The sequence below is a fragment of the Rhinolophus sinicus genome, linkage group LG01 (assembly GCF_036562045.2).
Source record: "Rhinolophus sinicus isolate RSC01 linkage group LG01, ASM3656204v1, whole genome shotgun sequence".
NCBI classification, from domain to species: domain Eukaryota; kingdom Metazoa; phylum Chordata; class Mammalia; order Chiroptera; family Rhinolophidae; genus Rhinolophus; species Rhinolophus sinicus.
Window position 1 is genome coordinate 161,432,945 of NC_133751.1, and position 17,869 is coordinate 161,450,813.

At 40.4% G+C, this 17,869-nt stretch overlaps 1 protein-coding gene and 1 long non-coding RNA gene across 8 annotated transcripts in view; one reads left to right on the plus strand and one right to left on the minus strand.

Moving 5' to 3' along the window:
• Positions 1-657: 657 nt before the first annotated feature.
• NFE2L2 (NFE2 like bZIP transcription factor 2) overlaps positions 658-17,869 on the minus strand; it is a 32,095-nt gene continuing 14,883 nt past the window's right edge. For 4 of the 7 annotated variants that reach the window (XM_019739285.2, XM_074338426.1, XM_019739286.2 and 1 more), the window contains exons 2-5: positions 4,421-4,687; positions 3,693-3,782; positions 2,784-2,975; positions 658-2,391 (exon numbers count right to left, since the gene is read on the minus strand). In XM_019739285.2, the coding sequence (XP_019594844.2) occupies positions 1,162-2,391; positions 2,784-2,975; positions 3,693-3,782; positions 4,421-4,687 (1,779 nt within the window). In that variant the 3' untranslated portion in view covers positions 658-1,161. The other 3 variants (XM_019739290.2, XM_074338437.1, XM_019739291.2) reach the window with 2 other exon arrangements.
• On the plus strand, positions 6,141-11,377 carry LOC141572746 (uncharacterized). The gene is made up of 3 exons (XR_012498203.1): positions 6,141-6,633; positions 10,514-10,716; positions 10,800-11,377. It is a non-coding gene; the product is annotated as an uncharacterized LOC141572746 (long non-coding RNA).

The following is a 17,869-nucleotide window of genomic DNA, read 5'->3' on the forward strand; positions in this document are numbered from 1 at the left end:
TACACACCAAATCCCGTGTGATATGGCAGACTCCCAATTGGTTTCCCTGCTCCCACTTTTACTCTTCTCAACACAAGGCAGAAGAAACTTAGAAATGACAGTAGCACCTGCAATAGCTCCACACTTGGCTAGGTAAAAGCCAAAAAGTCCTTAGGAAGGTTTAACAAGACTCTGTGCCATGGTCCACTCTACCCACCCACCTTTTTCCTGCCCCTACGGTTTCAGCCAGATAATCCTTTTTCCTCAGATGGGCCTCAGAGCCTTTGGATTTCCTGTGTTCTGTCTGAAATGACAATGGGTTTCTCACACCTTCAAATACTGCCACTCAGTAAGGCTTTTCCTACTTAGAACCCGATTTTAAATTGTAACGCTTCCTTTTTACTGGTCTTCCCAGTCCTTTTTCTGGCATAGTGTAGTAAGTTTGTTGTCTTTCCCCACTAGTTCTAGGACGGGTTTCCATTTTGTCCTTTGAACAATGCTCAGGCATACATCTGATTGAATAAATGTTTTCATATCAAGATACAACATTATCCTTGGTTTGGCACCAGAAGGTTAGTATAAAATGCATATTTTTAGTGAAAATATTCTGAAAATGTAAAACACCTAAATGTGTTAAATGTAATGGAAAATACTGTGAATAAACTAAAAAAAAAAATGTAACAATCATAATATTCCTTTATTAGTACCAGCTTTTCAACTAAATTGGGTAGTTTTTTTTTTTTTTTTTTTGCCAGAGCTAAACAATTTAATATAAAAAATGCCATTTTTTTTTGTTCATACATATTTATAAAAAAGTACATAGTGGTTAGTTTTGGAACAATTTGCTTTTAGCCAGATGTCAAAACATATAAATCTATGAATGTAACAAATGAGATAAGAACAGTATAAATAAGTTTTTGTAGTATTTACACGTATACAGAAACTAGCCCAAATGGTGTTCTAAGAAATTAACTTTGCAGTTACAGTGAAACTGATTTCAGCATACTGTTAAGTTACTTTAATGCTTTTCAAAGTTTTATATTCTCTACACTAGTTTTGACTATACTTTTGCATAGAATTACAAAGTATATATTTCTGCATTTCACATCACAGTAGGAGCTTTTAGTATAACAGTACAAAAAAAAAAACCCACTAGCTCAGAAAGGTCAGATCTTCCCCAATCTAGTTTTTCTTAACATCTGGCTTCTTACTCTTGGGAACAAGGAATACATTGCCATCTCTCGTTTGCTGCAGGGAGTACTCACTAGGAGAGTAGGGCTTTCCATCTTCATCCCGTAGCATGCTGAAGACTTCGAGATACAAGGTGCTGAGTTGTTTTTTCAGTAAATGGAGGCTTTTGTCATTCTCTCCTTTTTCTTTGAGTAATTTTTCTTTTTCATCTTTCAAATGATCCAAATCTTGTTCCAGTTCCACTATATTTTCCAGTTTTCGTTTTCGGCAATTCTGAGCAGCCACTTTATTCTTACCCCTCCTACGTATATCTCGAATTAATGCAAGTTGAGCCTCGTTGAATTGTTCCTTGGACATCATTTCATTGAAGTCATCCACAGGAAGGTTAATGATTTTTTCTACAGGGAATGGGATGTGGAGAGCTTTTGCCCTTAGCTCATCTCTTGTGAGATGAGCCTCCAAGCGGCTTGAATGTTTGTCTTTTGTAAAGAGGGTTTTGCGATGACCAGGACTTACAGGCAATTCTTTCTTTGGTGTGTTTTCACACTGGGCATCATGCACTGGAGCACAGTGTCCCCGAGACGGTGACAGGGGTTGGGTTGTATCCCCAGCAGACTGTACTGGCTGTGTTTTAGGGCCATTCTGTTTGACGCTTCCAGGGGCACTATCTGTCTCTTCCATTTCAGAATCACTGAAGCCAAGTGGTGTGTCTCCATAGATAGAAGATTCCACTGAGTGTTCTGGAGATGCCACACTGGGACTCGTGTTCAGTGAAATGCCAGAGTCAGAGTCATTGAATTCTGCTGTGCTTTCAGGGTGGTTTGGGTTGAAGGCTTTACAAAGTGAGAGATCAGATATATCAATGGGCCCGTTTAGAAGTTCAGAGAGTGACTGGTTGAAAGTAGCAGAGGGGGGCATGCTGTTGCTGATATTGGGCTCTGCTATGAAAGCAGAATAAAATTCATCACCAAAATCTGTGTTTATTGTGGCACTTGAATTTAATGAGTTCACTGTCAACTGGCTGGGGTCTTCTGTGGAGAGGATGCTGCTGAAGGAATCCTCAAAAGCACTGAGAAAATGTGGGCTGCAGTTACCTACTTCTTTTTCCAGTGAGGGGATCGATGAGTAGAAATGATAACTGTTGTCAATTTCCGTCAGTTTGGTTTCTGGACTTGGAACCGTGTTATTCTCAACCAGCTTGTCATTTTGAATATTAAGACACTGCATGGAAAAGTTTATACTATGTAAATCAAGGTAAAATGTTTTTAATAGATGATAATCTACATCTGATGACAAAAACTCTCTTCCCACCCCCATTCTCTCCAAGCTGTTCTCTCCTATAATTCAGAGATAATTCCCATTTCCAACAGATTCTTATGCCTAAGCATCTGTACTATTTTCAGTTCCTAGATCAGACTTCAGGTTTATAACTTGATCTATCCTCAAGACATCTAGCCTGTTTAACTAACACAATTGCACTTAAATGAGCATGGGCAGCTCTCATGACTAATTTACAAGCATACTCTAATCCTGTAAGTAGGTAGCAGATAAATAACCAGTATGACTAATTTAAAGGCATCTTTGGTATTTATCACATATTAGATCTTCGTTACCTGTAATTCTGGAATGGATAATAGCTCTTCCCAAACTTGCTCAATGTCCTGCTGCATATTATCTAAGTCAGTACTGGTTAGCTGAAGGACAAGAGGTTCAGGTGACTGAGTCTGATTAGGAGCAGTGAAGACGGGGCTCTCCATGTGGCTGGGAATATCAGGAATAAGGGATGGAAACGGAGCCGGAGAAACCTGCAATGGAAAAGGCATTTTATCTGCGTGAGTCTGTCGGATGAGTGCGCTTCAATGCACCGCCTTGTACAACCCCGGGAGCTGGAACTGACTGCGTTTCTGTATTCCTGTACTTGTAACTACTTATGACCCCTATTTCTATATAATGAAACATCTGTGTTTTCCTAGCCAACTGACTCAATTTCTTTTTATCTACCTGTTTGTTTTATCCTATGCCTTTGAAAGCAGACACATTAAAGGGACCCATGTAGGATGTATTAGATGTAGCTGTGGAGTTTGCTGTGAACCAAATGTTACACCTCATTGTCATCTACAAATGGGAATGTATCTGCCAAAAGCTGCATGGGGAAGAAAAACTTCAGGATGTAATTTGTATCTTTATATAATACCTCCTATAGTGCTTCAAACACAGTAAGTTTATTAAAATTGTTAATCGGACAAGTCTTGCTCTTTACTCTTCGAAATTCATTTTTTAATACCTTTAACAAATGAGTTGTTTCCAAGGTTACGCCGATCCATGCTTCTGGCTATTCAGTAATAAATGTTTTGGGTTTTGTATTGTGTGAGGGTCTCTAAACTTATGTATAGGATATAGTTTCACTGATAAAATTTCCTCCTAAGATGCTTTTCATTCTCAAAAATGGAGACACATTAAAGGGACCCATGTAGGATGTATGAGATGTAGCTGTGGAGTTTGCTGTGAACCAAATGTTATACCTCATTGTCATCTACAAATGGGAATGTATCTGCCAAAAGCTGCATGCAGTCATCAAAGTACAAAGCATCTGGTTTGGGAATGTGGGCAACCTGGATAAAAGGGAAAGACATAAAGGAAGAAAATAATTATTTAATGTTTCATTCCCAAGCTAATGGTTCATGATTGATGTTTTTAAATGTTTGCAATCTGGTTAATCAAACATTTCTCTTAGTTTGGAAGTTAGTTTAGGGCCGTAGTTAAGAGCACAGACTGTCTGGGTTCAAATTGGCTCCCCCAATTTCTTGAGTGCTCTGGGCAAATTAACATCTTTGAGCTTTAGTTGCTCATCTGTAGATAAAATGGGGATAATGGCACCTAATTCATAGAGTTGTACTGATAAACCAATCAGTATATGTCAAATGCTTTAGATTGATCCACAGTGCCTGCCAGTTAGTGCCATAAATAGTCCCTCCCACTGGTTCCACTATTGCCACCAGTACTGCTGCTGCTTGACCCTTACATGATGTTTCTATAGCTGACAAAGCTCTTTATGTAATTTATGTCCTTCTGATCCTTGTAATAACTCTGTGAGGTATTGAACTCGTTAGGAGGCTGAGATTGGGAAGTTGATAAGTTCATGAAGACACAGTAAAAGGCAAAGCTGGAACTCATCCAGATGTTTTAACTCCTGGGTCAACGTTCTTTCCTGAACTCTGCCATACTACTTTCCAAGAACCGAGTACTCTACCTGGGAGTAGCTGGCAGATCCACTGGTTTCGGACGCGATGTGTGGGGCTGGCTGAATTGGGAGGAATTCCCCTGTCTCTTCGTCTAATTGTAACTGAGCGAAAAAGGCTTTCTCTTGCTCCTTTTCAAGTTGTTCTTGCCTTTCCTTTTCAAGTTTTTTCTGTTTTTCCAGCTCATGCTCTTTCCGCCGTTGACTGAAGTCAAATACTTCTCGACTCACCCCAAGATCTATATCTTGTCTCCAAAGTATGTCAATCAAATCCATGTCCTGTGTTGTTCAAAACAAAAAGGGAAGGAGATAGACCATGGTTAAGATGGGTTTAAAATGGCAGATACCACATAATTCAGCTTATGCCATTGATGATGGGGGTGGGGAGATTACAAACAAAATCTGAATGGGAACACACATCCAAGGTTCTGGGAGGGCACAGTTAATTCCACTCAGTGAATCGATTCATTAAAAAAAAAAAAAAATCTACAAACACAACCATCCACTCTAATCCCCTATTACTGAATTATACCAATTGGGTGATGGCAGAGGTCTCTAACGAGCAAAGTTAACAAATATTGCACATTAAAATTCTTGAATTAAAAGAAATTCCACGCATGTTTAATGGAATATAGAAATTAGAGCCAAGCTACTGGCTTATCAGAAATGGGATTTGGAAAACATGATTGAATTCGTAGAAATTTTTCTAAACTTGCTCAGCAAATACCCAGTTTGCAGAGGAGGGGGAAAAAACCCAAGTTAAATTGTCAGTCTAGCAGCTGTGAAATAGCACTATTGTTTTGGTCTCCTATGTTTTCTCTTTTCCCCATCCTTTCCTGCTACTCTGTGGCTCACTTCTTAAAACAATTTCACCTTGACTTGAGTTTTATCTCCTGAGATAGGAGCAAATTGATAAAGAAAAGGCATAGCTAATGGTTATCTTGTGACGTGTGTGAAGCGAGGGACTGCTTGTTGCTACCAAAACAGCTGGGAAAGGGGTAGTGCCTACTAGGTTCATTCCTGATAAATCATGAATAATTCAAAAATAGCAAACATTAAAAAAGAAAACATGGCTCCTTATTACGTGTTAAGGTATTGGGTGAATCTTACAATGAGGGAATAGTTTTTTGATTTACGATCATATATAACAAGGCTTAGTTATGTCCATCTAGATTTTCACAAACACAAAAATGTGTCCCAATTTTTTTTTCTGACTTACAACTTTTTGGAAAAGTATAAACAGGTAAGAAGTATCAGTTGGCTTCCATTTAACAAATCATCTATAGTGAAAATAATAACGTGAGATTGAGATTGGAGAAATCAAGAGTTAGGAGAAAAGGAGCTGGGCCTGAAAGCCAGCAGACGTAGTATGACAGCGTCAAACTTTGTATTTCAGTTCTGATCGCTGGCAGCGCCAGGCTGGCCCAGGATGTCTAGAGCTCTCCTAATTTCAGCTTCCCAAGGACAAAAATAGCATGGTGGTTGCTTCAGTGAGCAGTCAGACTATTTTTATCCAACAAGGGAGGAGCAGGCTCCCCAGCCTAGAGGCGGCAAGCTAGCTGACATAGAGCCACCTCTGTCTAGCCTTGATCGAAAGTTGGTGTTGGAATCTTAAATGCTGTGAGACCTTGCTCATGGGGTTCATCATTCTAGCCTTGAACAGTATAATATATACTATAAAGGACACAGAATAGGCATAATTAAAGCAACACTTGTAGCTCTTTAGAACTGTACAGGGTATACCGGCTTTAGGCCAACATCTAGTAAAGGCTTTCTATATGCCAGGCATTGTTACTTCACATATACAAACTAATCCTCAAAACAACCATATAAAGATATTCCTATTTTACAGATAAGTATAATGACGTTTAAAAGAGGGAGACTACTAGAAAGTGGCTGAACAGGGAAACTCACTGGGCAGTCGAAATCATGGACTCTTGTTTCTTTTTTGTTTGTTTGTTTGACTCCTATTCTCTTTTTTAACTCCTCGCCTACACTGAAAATATAAAATCTGATCATTGGCCAGTAGTTCCTAAATTGGGCAGGATATAAAATCCATTGTCTCATATATACTTTGCTTTGACATCTTGGTGTGAAGAAGTGGCCAGTCTACAGAAAGGTTGGATTCAGCTCATGTCCCCTGGATCGTTTTTTCCTGGCCACAAGCAACAAAACAGCAACCAACACAATAGCAACCATAGAAGCATTCGTGACTGTCTTTTCAGGTAGGTACCCACTAAAATAAAACATGAGAATAATTTCCATTTTAAAAATGATTTGTTTCCATTTTAAGGTGCATGTTTACTGAAAGGTCATGTGAAAGAGAAAGTAGAAGACTAAGGCCCAAGGTCTAGAGAAACCTACTTTAAAATTACATTTAGGTTGGGCCATATCCTGGTGAATCTAGATAAAGCAGAGTATCCTATCTAGTCTTTTTTCCCAACTGGAGCTATCCAAACAAGGTATTAAGGAGGTGTTCAGTACAGGCACACCTACTAAATACTAGCACCGAAAATTAAAGGAATGCATGATCTCGCAATCTCAATTGAACTAGAATGTCTATAAAATAGTACCTATTCCTACTTGTCTCAAAAACTGGTGTGGAAAACATGTTTTGAATACATAGAAATTCCCCCCCCCCCCCCCCCGCTTCCTCCTCCCTCTACTCCGGTTCAAGCCGTTGTTTCTCAGTCCAGTTGTGTAGGACACAGCTCCCTGGCCCATGCTGGTATTATGAGCCTTGCGCTCCCCTGGCTGAGCCAGTCAGTCGCTAGTCATCGGTCGGCTGCTCACGGCAGCTCACGGCAGCTCTCGCCGCTGCCGGCCGCTCACACTGGCCGCCGGCCACTCACACTGGCCACTGGCCGCTCATGGCAGCACATGGCAACACACAGCAGCCCACGGCAGCACACAGCAGCTCACGCCGACCTCCAGCTGCTCACCGCAGCCCAGCTCCAGGGAAAGCTGCTGTTCACAATCTTAGCTGTAGAGGGCGGAGCTCAATGGACCATGAGGGAATCGAACCAGTGTTAGGAGCACGGTGCTCTAGCCACCAGAGCCACCGGGCTGGCCTCATAGAAATTTTTCTAAACTTGCTCAGCGAATATCCAGTTTACAAAGGAGGGAAAACTCAAGTAATTGTCAGTCTAGCAGTTGTGAAATTGCAACCCTTTTTTGGTCTTTCCTACATTGGTTTATCTTTTCCCTATCATTTCCTGCTACTGGGCTACCCAGATCAATGAAAGAGAAACCCAAATGCTTGTGCCTGCACGTGGGGACCCCTCTGGGAGAGCCCTCACACCCCCAGACTGCCTCGGCTTGGGGCTTCTCCTTGTTAAGAGATCCCCGGATAAAAACCAGTATCCGGTTTTGACTTTTTCATAAAAGAACTGAAAGGGCACTGAAGCAATTTATGTTGGAAACAGCTGCTCACAAATCTGACTATTTCAAAGTACCCCCAAAACAGTTGGAGGAAAATTTCAAATGTAATTTACTCTAAAATTAGCAGTGGCAATCATACGAAGAGTTGATATTAACTCTGTTCTTTTTTCTCCCTGTCCTCCCCCCGAGATGAGACGACTTGAGTGGGTTGAGACGGTTTAGCTATAAATTTAGTAAAACTATTCAGTCCTACCCTTATCACATATATATTGGTGAATTAAATGAGACCTGTGAAACTACTCTATAAATGTAAAGAATATGCAAATATTGTTGTGCATGCTGGCAGTGGTAGGCCCTCCTACCAGCTATAAGCGAGACCAAACTCCAGGCCACTGGATAATGAAGTCGTGGACCTACCTGTAGTGGGAACGCGAAATAACAAAGCAATGAAGGTGTTTGGTTCCTCCCCAGGGAAGGTCTGAAATTGACTACGAGGCATGTGCACCATATGTAGTAAATAAAAATAAATAACATACACTTTTATGGATACTTTTATGTACACACACCCATTCAGCTGCCACTCAGGTCCTGAAGTGAGTGCCCTTTAACGCACAGCTCAAAGCAATTCAATTTTTAAAACATTTCCCATAACAGGATCAGAAAAGGACACTTGAATGGATCCTTATCAACAAAGAGGAAACACAAACCATGAAGTATCATTCGGATCAGCTCTTGAGCACCTGTTCTCCTTATCTGATCTGAAACAATGCTGGACCCTGGGGGTCAGAGGGCTCCTACAGCTGTGGCTTACCAAGAATCCCACCAAAAAAAAAAAAAAAAAAAAAAACACTAAAAGACATTGCAAGTGACAACATCTAATCGTTCTTAATGCAGGCTGGGCAGCCTTCAACGAGATCATAATGGGCCCCGAACACATTTTAAAATTTTCCAGAGGTTTTCTTCTCTATTTTTGTTTATTTTTATGTAATGTTTATTCTTGCTCTGAGAGGTCTCTAAAAGAAAATTTATGCCTTAAAAAAAAAAAAAAAAAAAAACAGAAAACCCCTGAGTTTTAACTACTTTGAATTCCTTAAAACTCATTCTGATCAAATTTAGAATGCAGCAAAAATCGGTTTCTTGTCATGGCCTTAATCTTGTTACTCAGATTTTCACCTAAGTTTCAAAAGGAAAAAAACCTGTGGGGATTTGATACCGTATGCAATACTCAAAGCTTTCTGTTGAAAAGGAGAACAGTAGAAGTCTGTCCAGCCAAGACTCAGAGCTGGGGAGCCACACATGCCCAGGACTGTGTTTGTCCTGTGCTAACCTAACAGGCAGTGAGTGTTTCCTCTAAGGAGCACATGACCCGACCTGTGACTACACACAGGACTTCTTCCACAAATGACCCAACGCTGCAAAACTCCAGCACCATCTCAGAGGAAGTTGTCCGGGTGGAGCCCACAACAAACAACATGACACTGCACAGTGGGGAAGGGAAATGCCCGAGGAAAACTAAAACTGCTCTTCTGCACAGAAATCCCAGGCACTGAGGAAGTTACAGCTTCCTGAGCCCCTCCTCCAAACCTCTGTGAGGAAAGCTGCCATGCAAAATGGCAGATAAGGGTCAGGGAGGGAGAGGAAAGCAGGGAATGGTTTGTACAGCATTCCAACAGGTATTTTCATAAGACGTGAAAGCTTCCCAGGGCAAGGCAGGCGCAGGCTGTGAGCCTTCACATGCTACATGGGGCAAATGCTGCCAGCTACTTAGTATCTGAATTTTTTGTTGTTGTCCTTTAGTGATTCCTGAATGTGTTTCAAATTATGTTGCTAGCTTGGCTTAGACAAAAGACAATTTAATAAGAAACATAAATGTTCGACAATTCGCATTAAATCACCATCTGGCTCAACGGAAATATTCATATTTAAAATGTATATGTCGTCATTTGCCATCTGGGTAATGTTACATGTTTTATGGGAAATCTGAAGTTGGACGATTAACTCATACCACTTTAAAACAAACATCTTTGTTCCAGGATAAACAAAGAAAAAAGGCCTTGAACACAGAATCCCATATTAAATAGGTCTTTTGCAAGCCGATTGTAGTGCCTTGAACAAACCAGCATTTATCATGCTCAGATAATTCCCCCAAAATCAGAAAAGATAAAGCAAAAGCAAAAATGCCAGAAAAGATAATCAAGATCTCCTCCTAAATTAAAACAATTCAGTAAACCAAGGCTTTGGAAAAATATTGGAAATGATAAAAAAAAGTAGTTTCTATTATACACTCAAATGTGAAACAAGGGTTGCACCCCCAAACCCTCTTTCCTCCCCCTTCCTTCTCCCATTCTCTATTTTTGCCCTAATGACAGGAAGGTGGTAGGAGGTTTCCTCCTAAAAATAAATTTTACCAATAAACTGTTAGAAAAAATAAATTGCAAATCACTAACTTTGTAAACAGAAAATGAAAATTGATCCTCACTGCCAATTTTACAGTATAAGGGTTAAGACAATATCTCAAGTTATTCCTTCTTAAAATCATGTATTTCCATTAAGAAAATAAAAATCTTAAAGTTTATTCCCCTTCGTCATCTAAATGTTAATTACTAGCACTAAGAGTCTAAGTTATACCTGGTAATGTTTACCTTTTATACATTTCAGTCTTTATATGATGCCCAGATGGTTATTTACCTAAAAGCTAAATCTGGTTTACTATTTTTTCCACAGAAGCTGCTCAAACATTTTTGAGCAAAACCGGATGGAACATGAATCAAATCCTACCGTGTTAGCATATAAACCAAATGAAGAGCTTACAAGAGGCTACAAAAACCTGAATTGTGAAGAACCAATAAAACAACGAAAGTGATCTTGATTCACAAGGCTCTACTTTGCAGTCAAAATCCTGACGAAAGTAAAATGATACCAAGCAGGTGTGTTTTTAAAATACATCTTGCTGATGGCTATTAGATTTCATAAATATTTATCTACCCACTTCTCTTTGCTTCTCTTCCAGGGCTTCATTACAAGAAGATACACAACACAATGCCAATTATTTTCTCAGTGAAGGCAGATAACAGGTTATTCTGTATAGTTTGCCCACATTCGAGTACTTCTGGTTCTACTGGACTTATTTGCTAACTTTTGAATATATTTCTACAATAATTGTGAAGTAGGTGATTAAAAACAAAGAAATCACGTGTGTATACACACACACACACACACACACACACACACACACACACACACACAGAATCACAATGTCAGCGATCAAAGGGCCTTCCAGCCATCTAGGTCAAATGTAAATGTCATCGGGTTCATTTCTGTGTAACTACAGCTCCATTTTAAAAAATAACTGGCCTAGCAACCAGTTATAGATATCAGCACTGACTCCTCATCGGTAGTAATAGTTACCAGTAATCCAGGTTTCCTTCTAGAGAAATCTCACTAGGGATTCCTTCCGTAATCTTTAACAACTAGCAATTTTTTAACAGCATAAAAAATCTCAAACACACACCCAGAGAGGAGTTATTCAACAAGTTAAAACCCTAAACCACAAACTTGCTACTCCCTGGTTTGGAGAGCCAACCTTCTATCCTTTTGTCTTTCAACGAGAAAGTGGTCCAGTCTCCTCAGTCTGACATGTTACTCTGTACAGACACTTTCATGGGCTGCTTCCTGTTCACAAACAAGTTTCTTGGCAATGACTCAATCTAAGAAATACGATCCCGCCAGTTTACTGGAACTCACCCATTACGCTTGTCTGCAAACTGCAAAGCATGATGCAAAGATAAAGCAAGACTGGAAAGTAAATAGAACAGGAACTCAGATTCTTTCTTTTCTCAAGAGATACACATATTTGGCCAAAAAGAAATTAGAAAGTGAATTTCCGAAATAGTAGGTGCTCCCACCAGCTACCAAAAGTGCATGGATCTGACTTTTCCATGAGAAGTTTCATGCCTGGATCCCAACCAAGTTATTTTTTGGTGGTTTGTATCTGAGCAGGATGCTGCTGCTCGGCCTCAAAGGATTTATGCAAGGACTGTCATTACTTGGCCAAGAGAACGGCTTGGCGTGATAAGCAAACTTAAGGATACATTTTGCTAATCTCTTCCCCATTTTTGAACAAGCCATGTATGTATTCAGTTCTAGATGCTGTCTTCCACACATGAAAGGACTTATGAGAAGTCTATGAGCAGGTCTTCCATTACTATTAGAATGATTCCACAGGGAAACACACACATGCGTGCACCATTCTTAGCAACAGAACCTTCAGGAGCATTGGCTCGAACTTCCTAACCTACTTGACCTTACATCCACTGAAATTAACTGGGCGTGGACAAACCAGGAGACGCAGAGCGCTGTGCGGGAGGACAAACAGCTCTGCTTGCCCGTCCCTGTGAATTCTGCTACCCGGCATCCCAGCATCCCGGAGAGGGAGGCCGGTGCTCCAGCACGTGAACTCCCTGAGTGATTCTTTACCCAGTTTGGGTCCTGCATTTGTAAAACGCAATTATTTATTTCAACCTTAAAGCTCCCCAGATTTAACTACCTACAATTAGCTTAAAAAAGTATGTCAGGACAGTCGTTCAGGCTTGGGGGCTAAGTAAGTACTGTATGGTTTTGTTGCTGCTGGCCAAAGACTTGCGTGCCCGTGGTGGTGTCAACACTGGTGGTGGTGATGAATTTTAGATATGGAAATTATATATTTTACTATATAGACACTATTTAAAATACCTAGCTTCCTTAAAAAAAAAAATCGCCTGCCCCCCCCCCAAAAAAAAACCCAAAAAACTGCAGATCCTGTTAAAACATATTCAAAGGGTTTGTTTAATTTCTTTAGTGTGAACTTTCTAAAGCATGAACTATTTCTTGAAATAATAACCTACTAACGGCTAAAACTTAATTTTACCAGAATGGTGGCAGTTATAATAAAGGTAGTGGTCAAGATCAACAAGGTTAGTGTATATATTACCCTAAAAGGCTCATTAATCCATCTACCCATCTAACACGTATGCGTAGATCACCTCTCAGGTTCCAGGAACTGTGCTAGGTGCTGGGGACACAATGATAAACAGTCTCTGATCTTAGTTTTGAGACGCGATGAGAAGCATGTAGGAGCTAAAGCAGCATGGCAGAAGTATAAGTAAACTGCATAGACAGACGCCACAGGAATGACAACTGACATAAAGTATACCAGTCACAATTACGAGCATCCTACCCAATAAACCAAGGCTTCAACCCGGTTCCCAAAGATCTAGTGCAAGTGAACATTTGAAAGCAAAGGTTACGGAGGTGGAGAGAACATGAAACAATGCATTCTTGGTCTCCCCTCCTGGTGGTGGCAATGTTTTCCCCACAGAGGCTCAGATTTCCAGCGCAGGGAAAATTCTCATACTCAAAGCGACTTCCTCCTTGTATTTAGACTTTTCGGTCAGTATGACTCATTTCAGCCGAGACGGGAATTACAGCTAATGCCACACTGTCACGGAATGCTACAACTGGAAAGGACCATAGGACTTAGACAGACAGCTCCTTTCATTTTTCAAAGAAGGAAACACGTATAGAAGGTGAAATGACTTGCCCCCAGGTTTGAGGTCAAGGATTCCAAAACTACCTTTGGTCTACTTTTCTAATTTTATAACTCCTGCCAAGTTATTTGGCAGAGGGGAAAAGATGTGTTTGCTTCATTTTAATTTTTGAATTAGCATCTCTTGCTCCAGCTTGCCAACCTGCAGGTTATATTGCCAACCCAACAGCTTATATTACAGCTGGTGTCTGCATGCTTTACAGGCGTGCTCGCGGGCAGTATCTCATTCGAGCTTCACTGCAGTAGCACGAGGGAGGTGCTTTATCTTTATTTATAGATGAGCACATGTAGGCTTTGGGCATAGGGCAACCCTGCCCCAAATCACATGTTACACAAGTAGCAGAGCCAGGACTCCCACCCAGAACTCTTTCTGAGCCTGGCAGGCTCTTCACACACCATGGTGCCATCTCCTTGGTATTCTCACCACCGCAGGACAAGGTATGGAAACGGCATTAGCCCCAGTGCCCTCTCCCCAGGCAGGACACTAAGACTTGGAAGTCAGCTCTCTTGACACTCAGACCTGCCTGTCCTGACAACTCAAGGGTAAATCAGGTCAACTGAATTGCACAAGGAGAGCGTTAGCATTTAAATGAGTCGTTCCACAAAGCCAATATTACCCTGTACTTTGTATGTCTTAGCTGGGCTTCCTTACAATGGTCTGACTAAACCGGAAACTCCTCACTATGTCTTTAGTAAATAGGTAACACATGGAAATGGTACAAAACTTAAAAACTGCAAAAGTAATCTCCAAGTTACCTTCCCCAAGGCAACCACTGGCATCAGTTTTTTGTGTTTTCTTATGAAGACACTCTATTAAATACACACAGACACACACACAAGTAGCACATACAAGTAATCATAGTGTTCCACACTTATTTCTCTCTATTTAATATATTTTAGAGATGGTTCTACATCAGGACACAGAGTTGTCCCATTATTATTATTATTTTTAAGGAGGGTGCAGCTCACAGTGGCCCATGCAGGGATCGAACCGGCAACCTTGGTGTTATCAGCATCATGCTCTAACCAACTGAGCTAACCAGCCACCTCAATGTCCCATTATATTTTTTATTTTTATTTTTTTCATCTAATGTGTCATTTAGAGCTGCTATTTCATTATTTACTTTCTGTTTGGATGATCTATCCATAGCTGCCAATGATGTATTTAGGTCGCCTACTATAATTGTGTTTTGGTCAATTTCTCCCTTTATTTCTGTTAGTAGTTGCTTGTATATTTTGGTGCTCCCTGATTGGGGGCATAAATATTGATGACTGTTATGTCTTCTTGTTGTATAGTCCCCTTTATCATTATGAAATGTCCATCTTTGTTTCTAGTTACCTTTTTCACCCTGAAGTCTGTTTCATCTGATATCAGTATGCCTACACCTGATTTTCTCTGGATACCATTTGCTTGGAGCGTCAATTTCCACCCTTTCAGTTTGAGTCTGTACTTGTCCTTGTAGCTGAGATCTGTCTGTTGGAGGCAGCATATGGTTGGGTTTAGTTTTTTGATCCAATCTGCCACTCTGTGCCTTTTTATCGGTGAGTTCAGTCCATTTACATTTAGGGTGACCCAATGTCCTGTTATTTGTAATGGCTGAGCAGTATTCCACTATAAAGATGTACTATTTATTTAATAATTTTATTGTAAAGATGTTATTAATAATGTAATTATTTAATCAGTCCCTTGTTGAGCTCTTAAGTTATTTCTAATCTTTGGCTATTACAAGTAATGCTGTAACAGATATCCTGTACATAAGTCATTTCACAAATGTGTATGGCTATCTGTAGGATAAATACTTAGAAGTGGAATTGCTGGGTCAGAGTACATGTATTTTTAATTATGATAGATACTGCCAAATAGTTCTACATAGAGGTTGTACCTTTTACATTCCCATCAACAATGTGTGAGTGCCCATTTCCTTACTCTTTTCCTAACTCACGTGTCCATCACACCTTGCATCATACTGGCACATGGTACCCACTAAATAAATAAATATACATTAACCGCACAATGTCTCCTATGTTAATTCCAGAATCATTTCAAAATCAGCCCTTCCCACTATCTTTTAACAATAAAATTAAGGCTAAACAAGAGAATAGACTTCATATACAGAAATGTCTTTTGGCCAGAAGACAGCATTTCTTTAACCACCAGTTGATACCCAGCCTTGCTCTAGAGAAGCTAAGCTTGGTTGGTGCCTTTGGAACTAGAAGGGGCAAGAAAAGCAGTCTGTGGTGCACACATATATGACAGAGGATGGGCAAAGTCTAATAGGTAGAATACTCAAGTGTCACAGGCAAAATCAACAACCTCAGCCCTTCTAACAGACAAGGTAAACTTTCAAGGTAAGTCAAGTCCAGCTTGGCTGCGTGGTCTACCAGCTACTTAAAGACCAGGAAAAGACATTCGTTCTAGGGATGTGTCTCTCAGGAGCAGATGTCTGTTGGCCATTATATCACATGTAGAACACACAATGGATTAAGGAAAGCTGACAGTGACCTTGGAGATCACAGTCCCAACCCTGGGCTAACGAGGATCCTGAGGCCCAGAGATGCAAAATGGGTAACTGGCCCTAGGTCTCACCCAGTTGAGCAGAACCCAGGAGGGGTCATCTGGTCAACCTAATACAAATTAGATTTGAAACTAGACTTTCCCATTGCAATTTCCGTAATATTACTTAAAAATTCACAAACTATTAGGAGTTACTTTGAAAATAGACCTTTACAAAACTGCTGTGGCATTCAGTCCAGTAGCCAAATTAATGGCCTATGAAACTTTGTCATCAGGAGAAAATGACCAATGTTTGACCTGCACTTTTCTGTAGAGAACTTTCCTCTCCTCCCCCCCCCACCCCCAGCCAAACTCTGGGTACTGTGTGCTCCTCTAAAGACTGTGCCTGTGCTCAATACAATCAGACTGAGAGCCTCCTAGTTCTAAGCCCCTTCAGGCAGATCACCTCTGCTTCCAAGAGCAAAAGTAGCTCAAAATTAATGTGGAGTCCTGAGAAACCCTAAATGGTGGGGTCAAAGTCACGTACCCACTATATGCACATTCCAAACGGACTGACTCATGCAAGGGCTCACTAAGACCAAGTGCAACCCAAGCCATAGTTCTCCATCTCCTCGGAGAAAGCCCTTGGAGACAGACCTCAGCCCTTGCCTGTGTAGTGCTTTAAGAGCACAAAACGCTTTCACTTACATCATGATGTCGTTTCAGCCTCACACTGCTCTGTGTGAAGATTAGTGAGATGAAGAACCTGATGTGGCAGTGGCGGCTGGAACAGCCCTCCTCTAAATCTGAGGGACATATACCCATAAATCAAATAACCACTTAGTGAATCACAATGCCTCCTTTTTGTTGTCTGCTCCTCGAAATGTAAATAAGATTCTGGTTGGCGCTAAGGGTATTCACTGCCGCTGCTGGTGGCTTCTTCCTTTAAATCAGTTTTGCCACACGCATAAAAAAACAATACCATAAAACAGGCCTAAACTTTTACTAAATGATCTCAATCTAAATGAATAATAAACACATCAAGTCAAGCTCTTCTCTTAGTTTTCTCTTCAAGGACAAAAGCTGTGGGTCTGTGTGCTTTGAAATCTCTGGCTTTGGGAAAAGGACTTATGTTAAAATCTGAAAGCCAGCTGTATCGAGTTTTCCAAAGTAAGCGCTCACACAAAGCATGGGAATTATTTTTACCTTATTACTATTCCCCATGAAAGTATCATTACACCAACAAAAATACATGCCAAACACGTAACTGATCACACTGTTCACTGGTAGGCACAGCACAAAGGTTATTTTTCCTTAGTGTCTAAAATAGCTTCTTTTCAAAGACCGTTTCTTTAGTCTGGATCTGGTAGAAGTTTAAGTTCTTGACAGCCCTGACGCCCACCACGTTTCCATTGCCAAGTACACCCAGAACACAAAGCAATAGACTACAGAGAACATGAGGTCCCAGTCCCCGTTTGGAAGTAGGTCATGCCACATTACGGTAACTGTTAACCTCAGTTTCTTCATCTGCCAAAGGATAGGGTTGGATTAGGTGACTCCTAAGACCCCTTCCTCCAAATACACCTCTGATTCTATGAGTCCGAAATATAAGTCTGAAAACTAATTCTGAATTTTCAAACAGGCTAATTTCAGCCACCTGTGACAGATGCCCTAAAGAAGCGCTGTCCACCAGAAATACAATGCAAGCCGCACGTGTAATGTAAAAACTCTTAGTAGCCTTACTAAAAAAAAAAAAAAATGAAACAAGTGGATTTAATTTTAACAATATACTTATTAAACTCAATATGTCAAAAAATTCTTTTAATGTGTAAGCAATTTACATTTATTGAGATATGACAAGTGATGGATACATTCAACATATATTACAACAAATCTCACCCGACACAGTCACATGAAATGTAGTCCTACCAGAACAACAAGTTCTATTAATACTTAACAGGAAAAGATCTTATACTGCTTGTGTTTTTACATGTAAATTCAT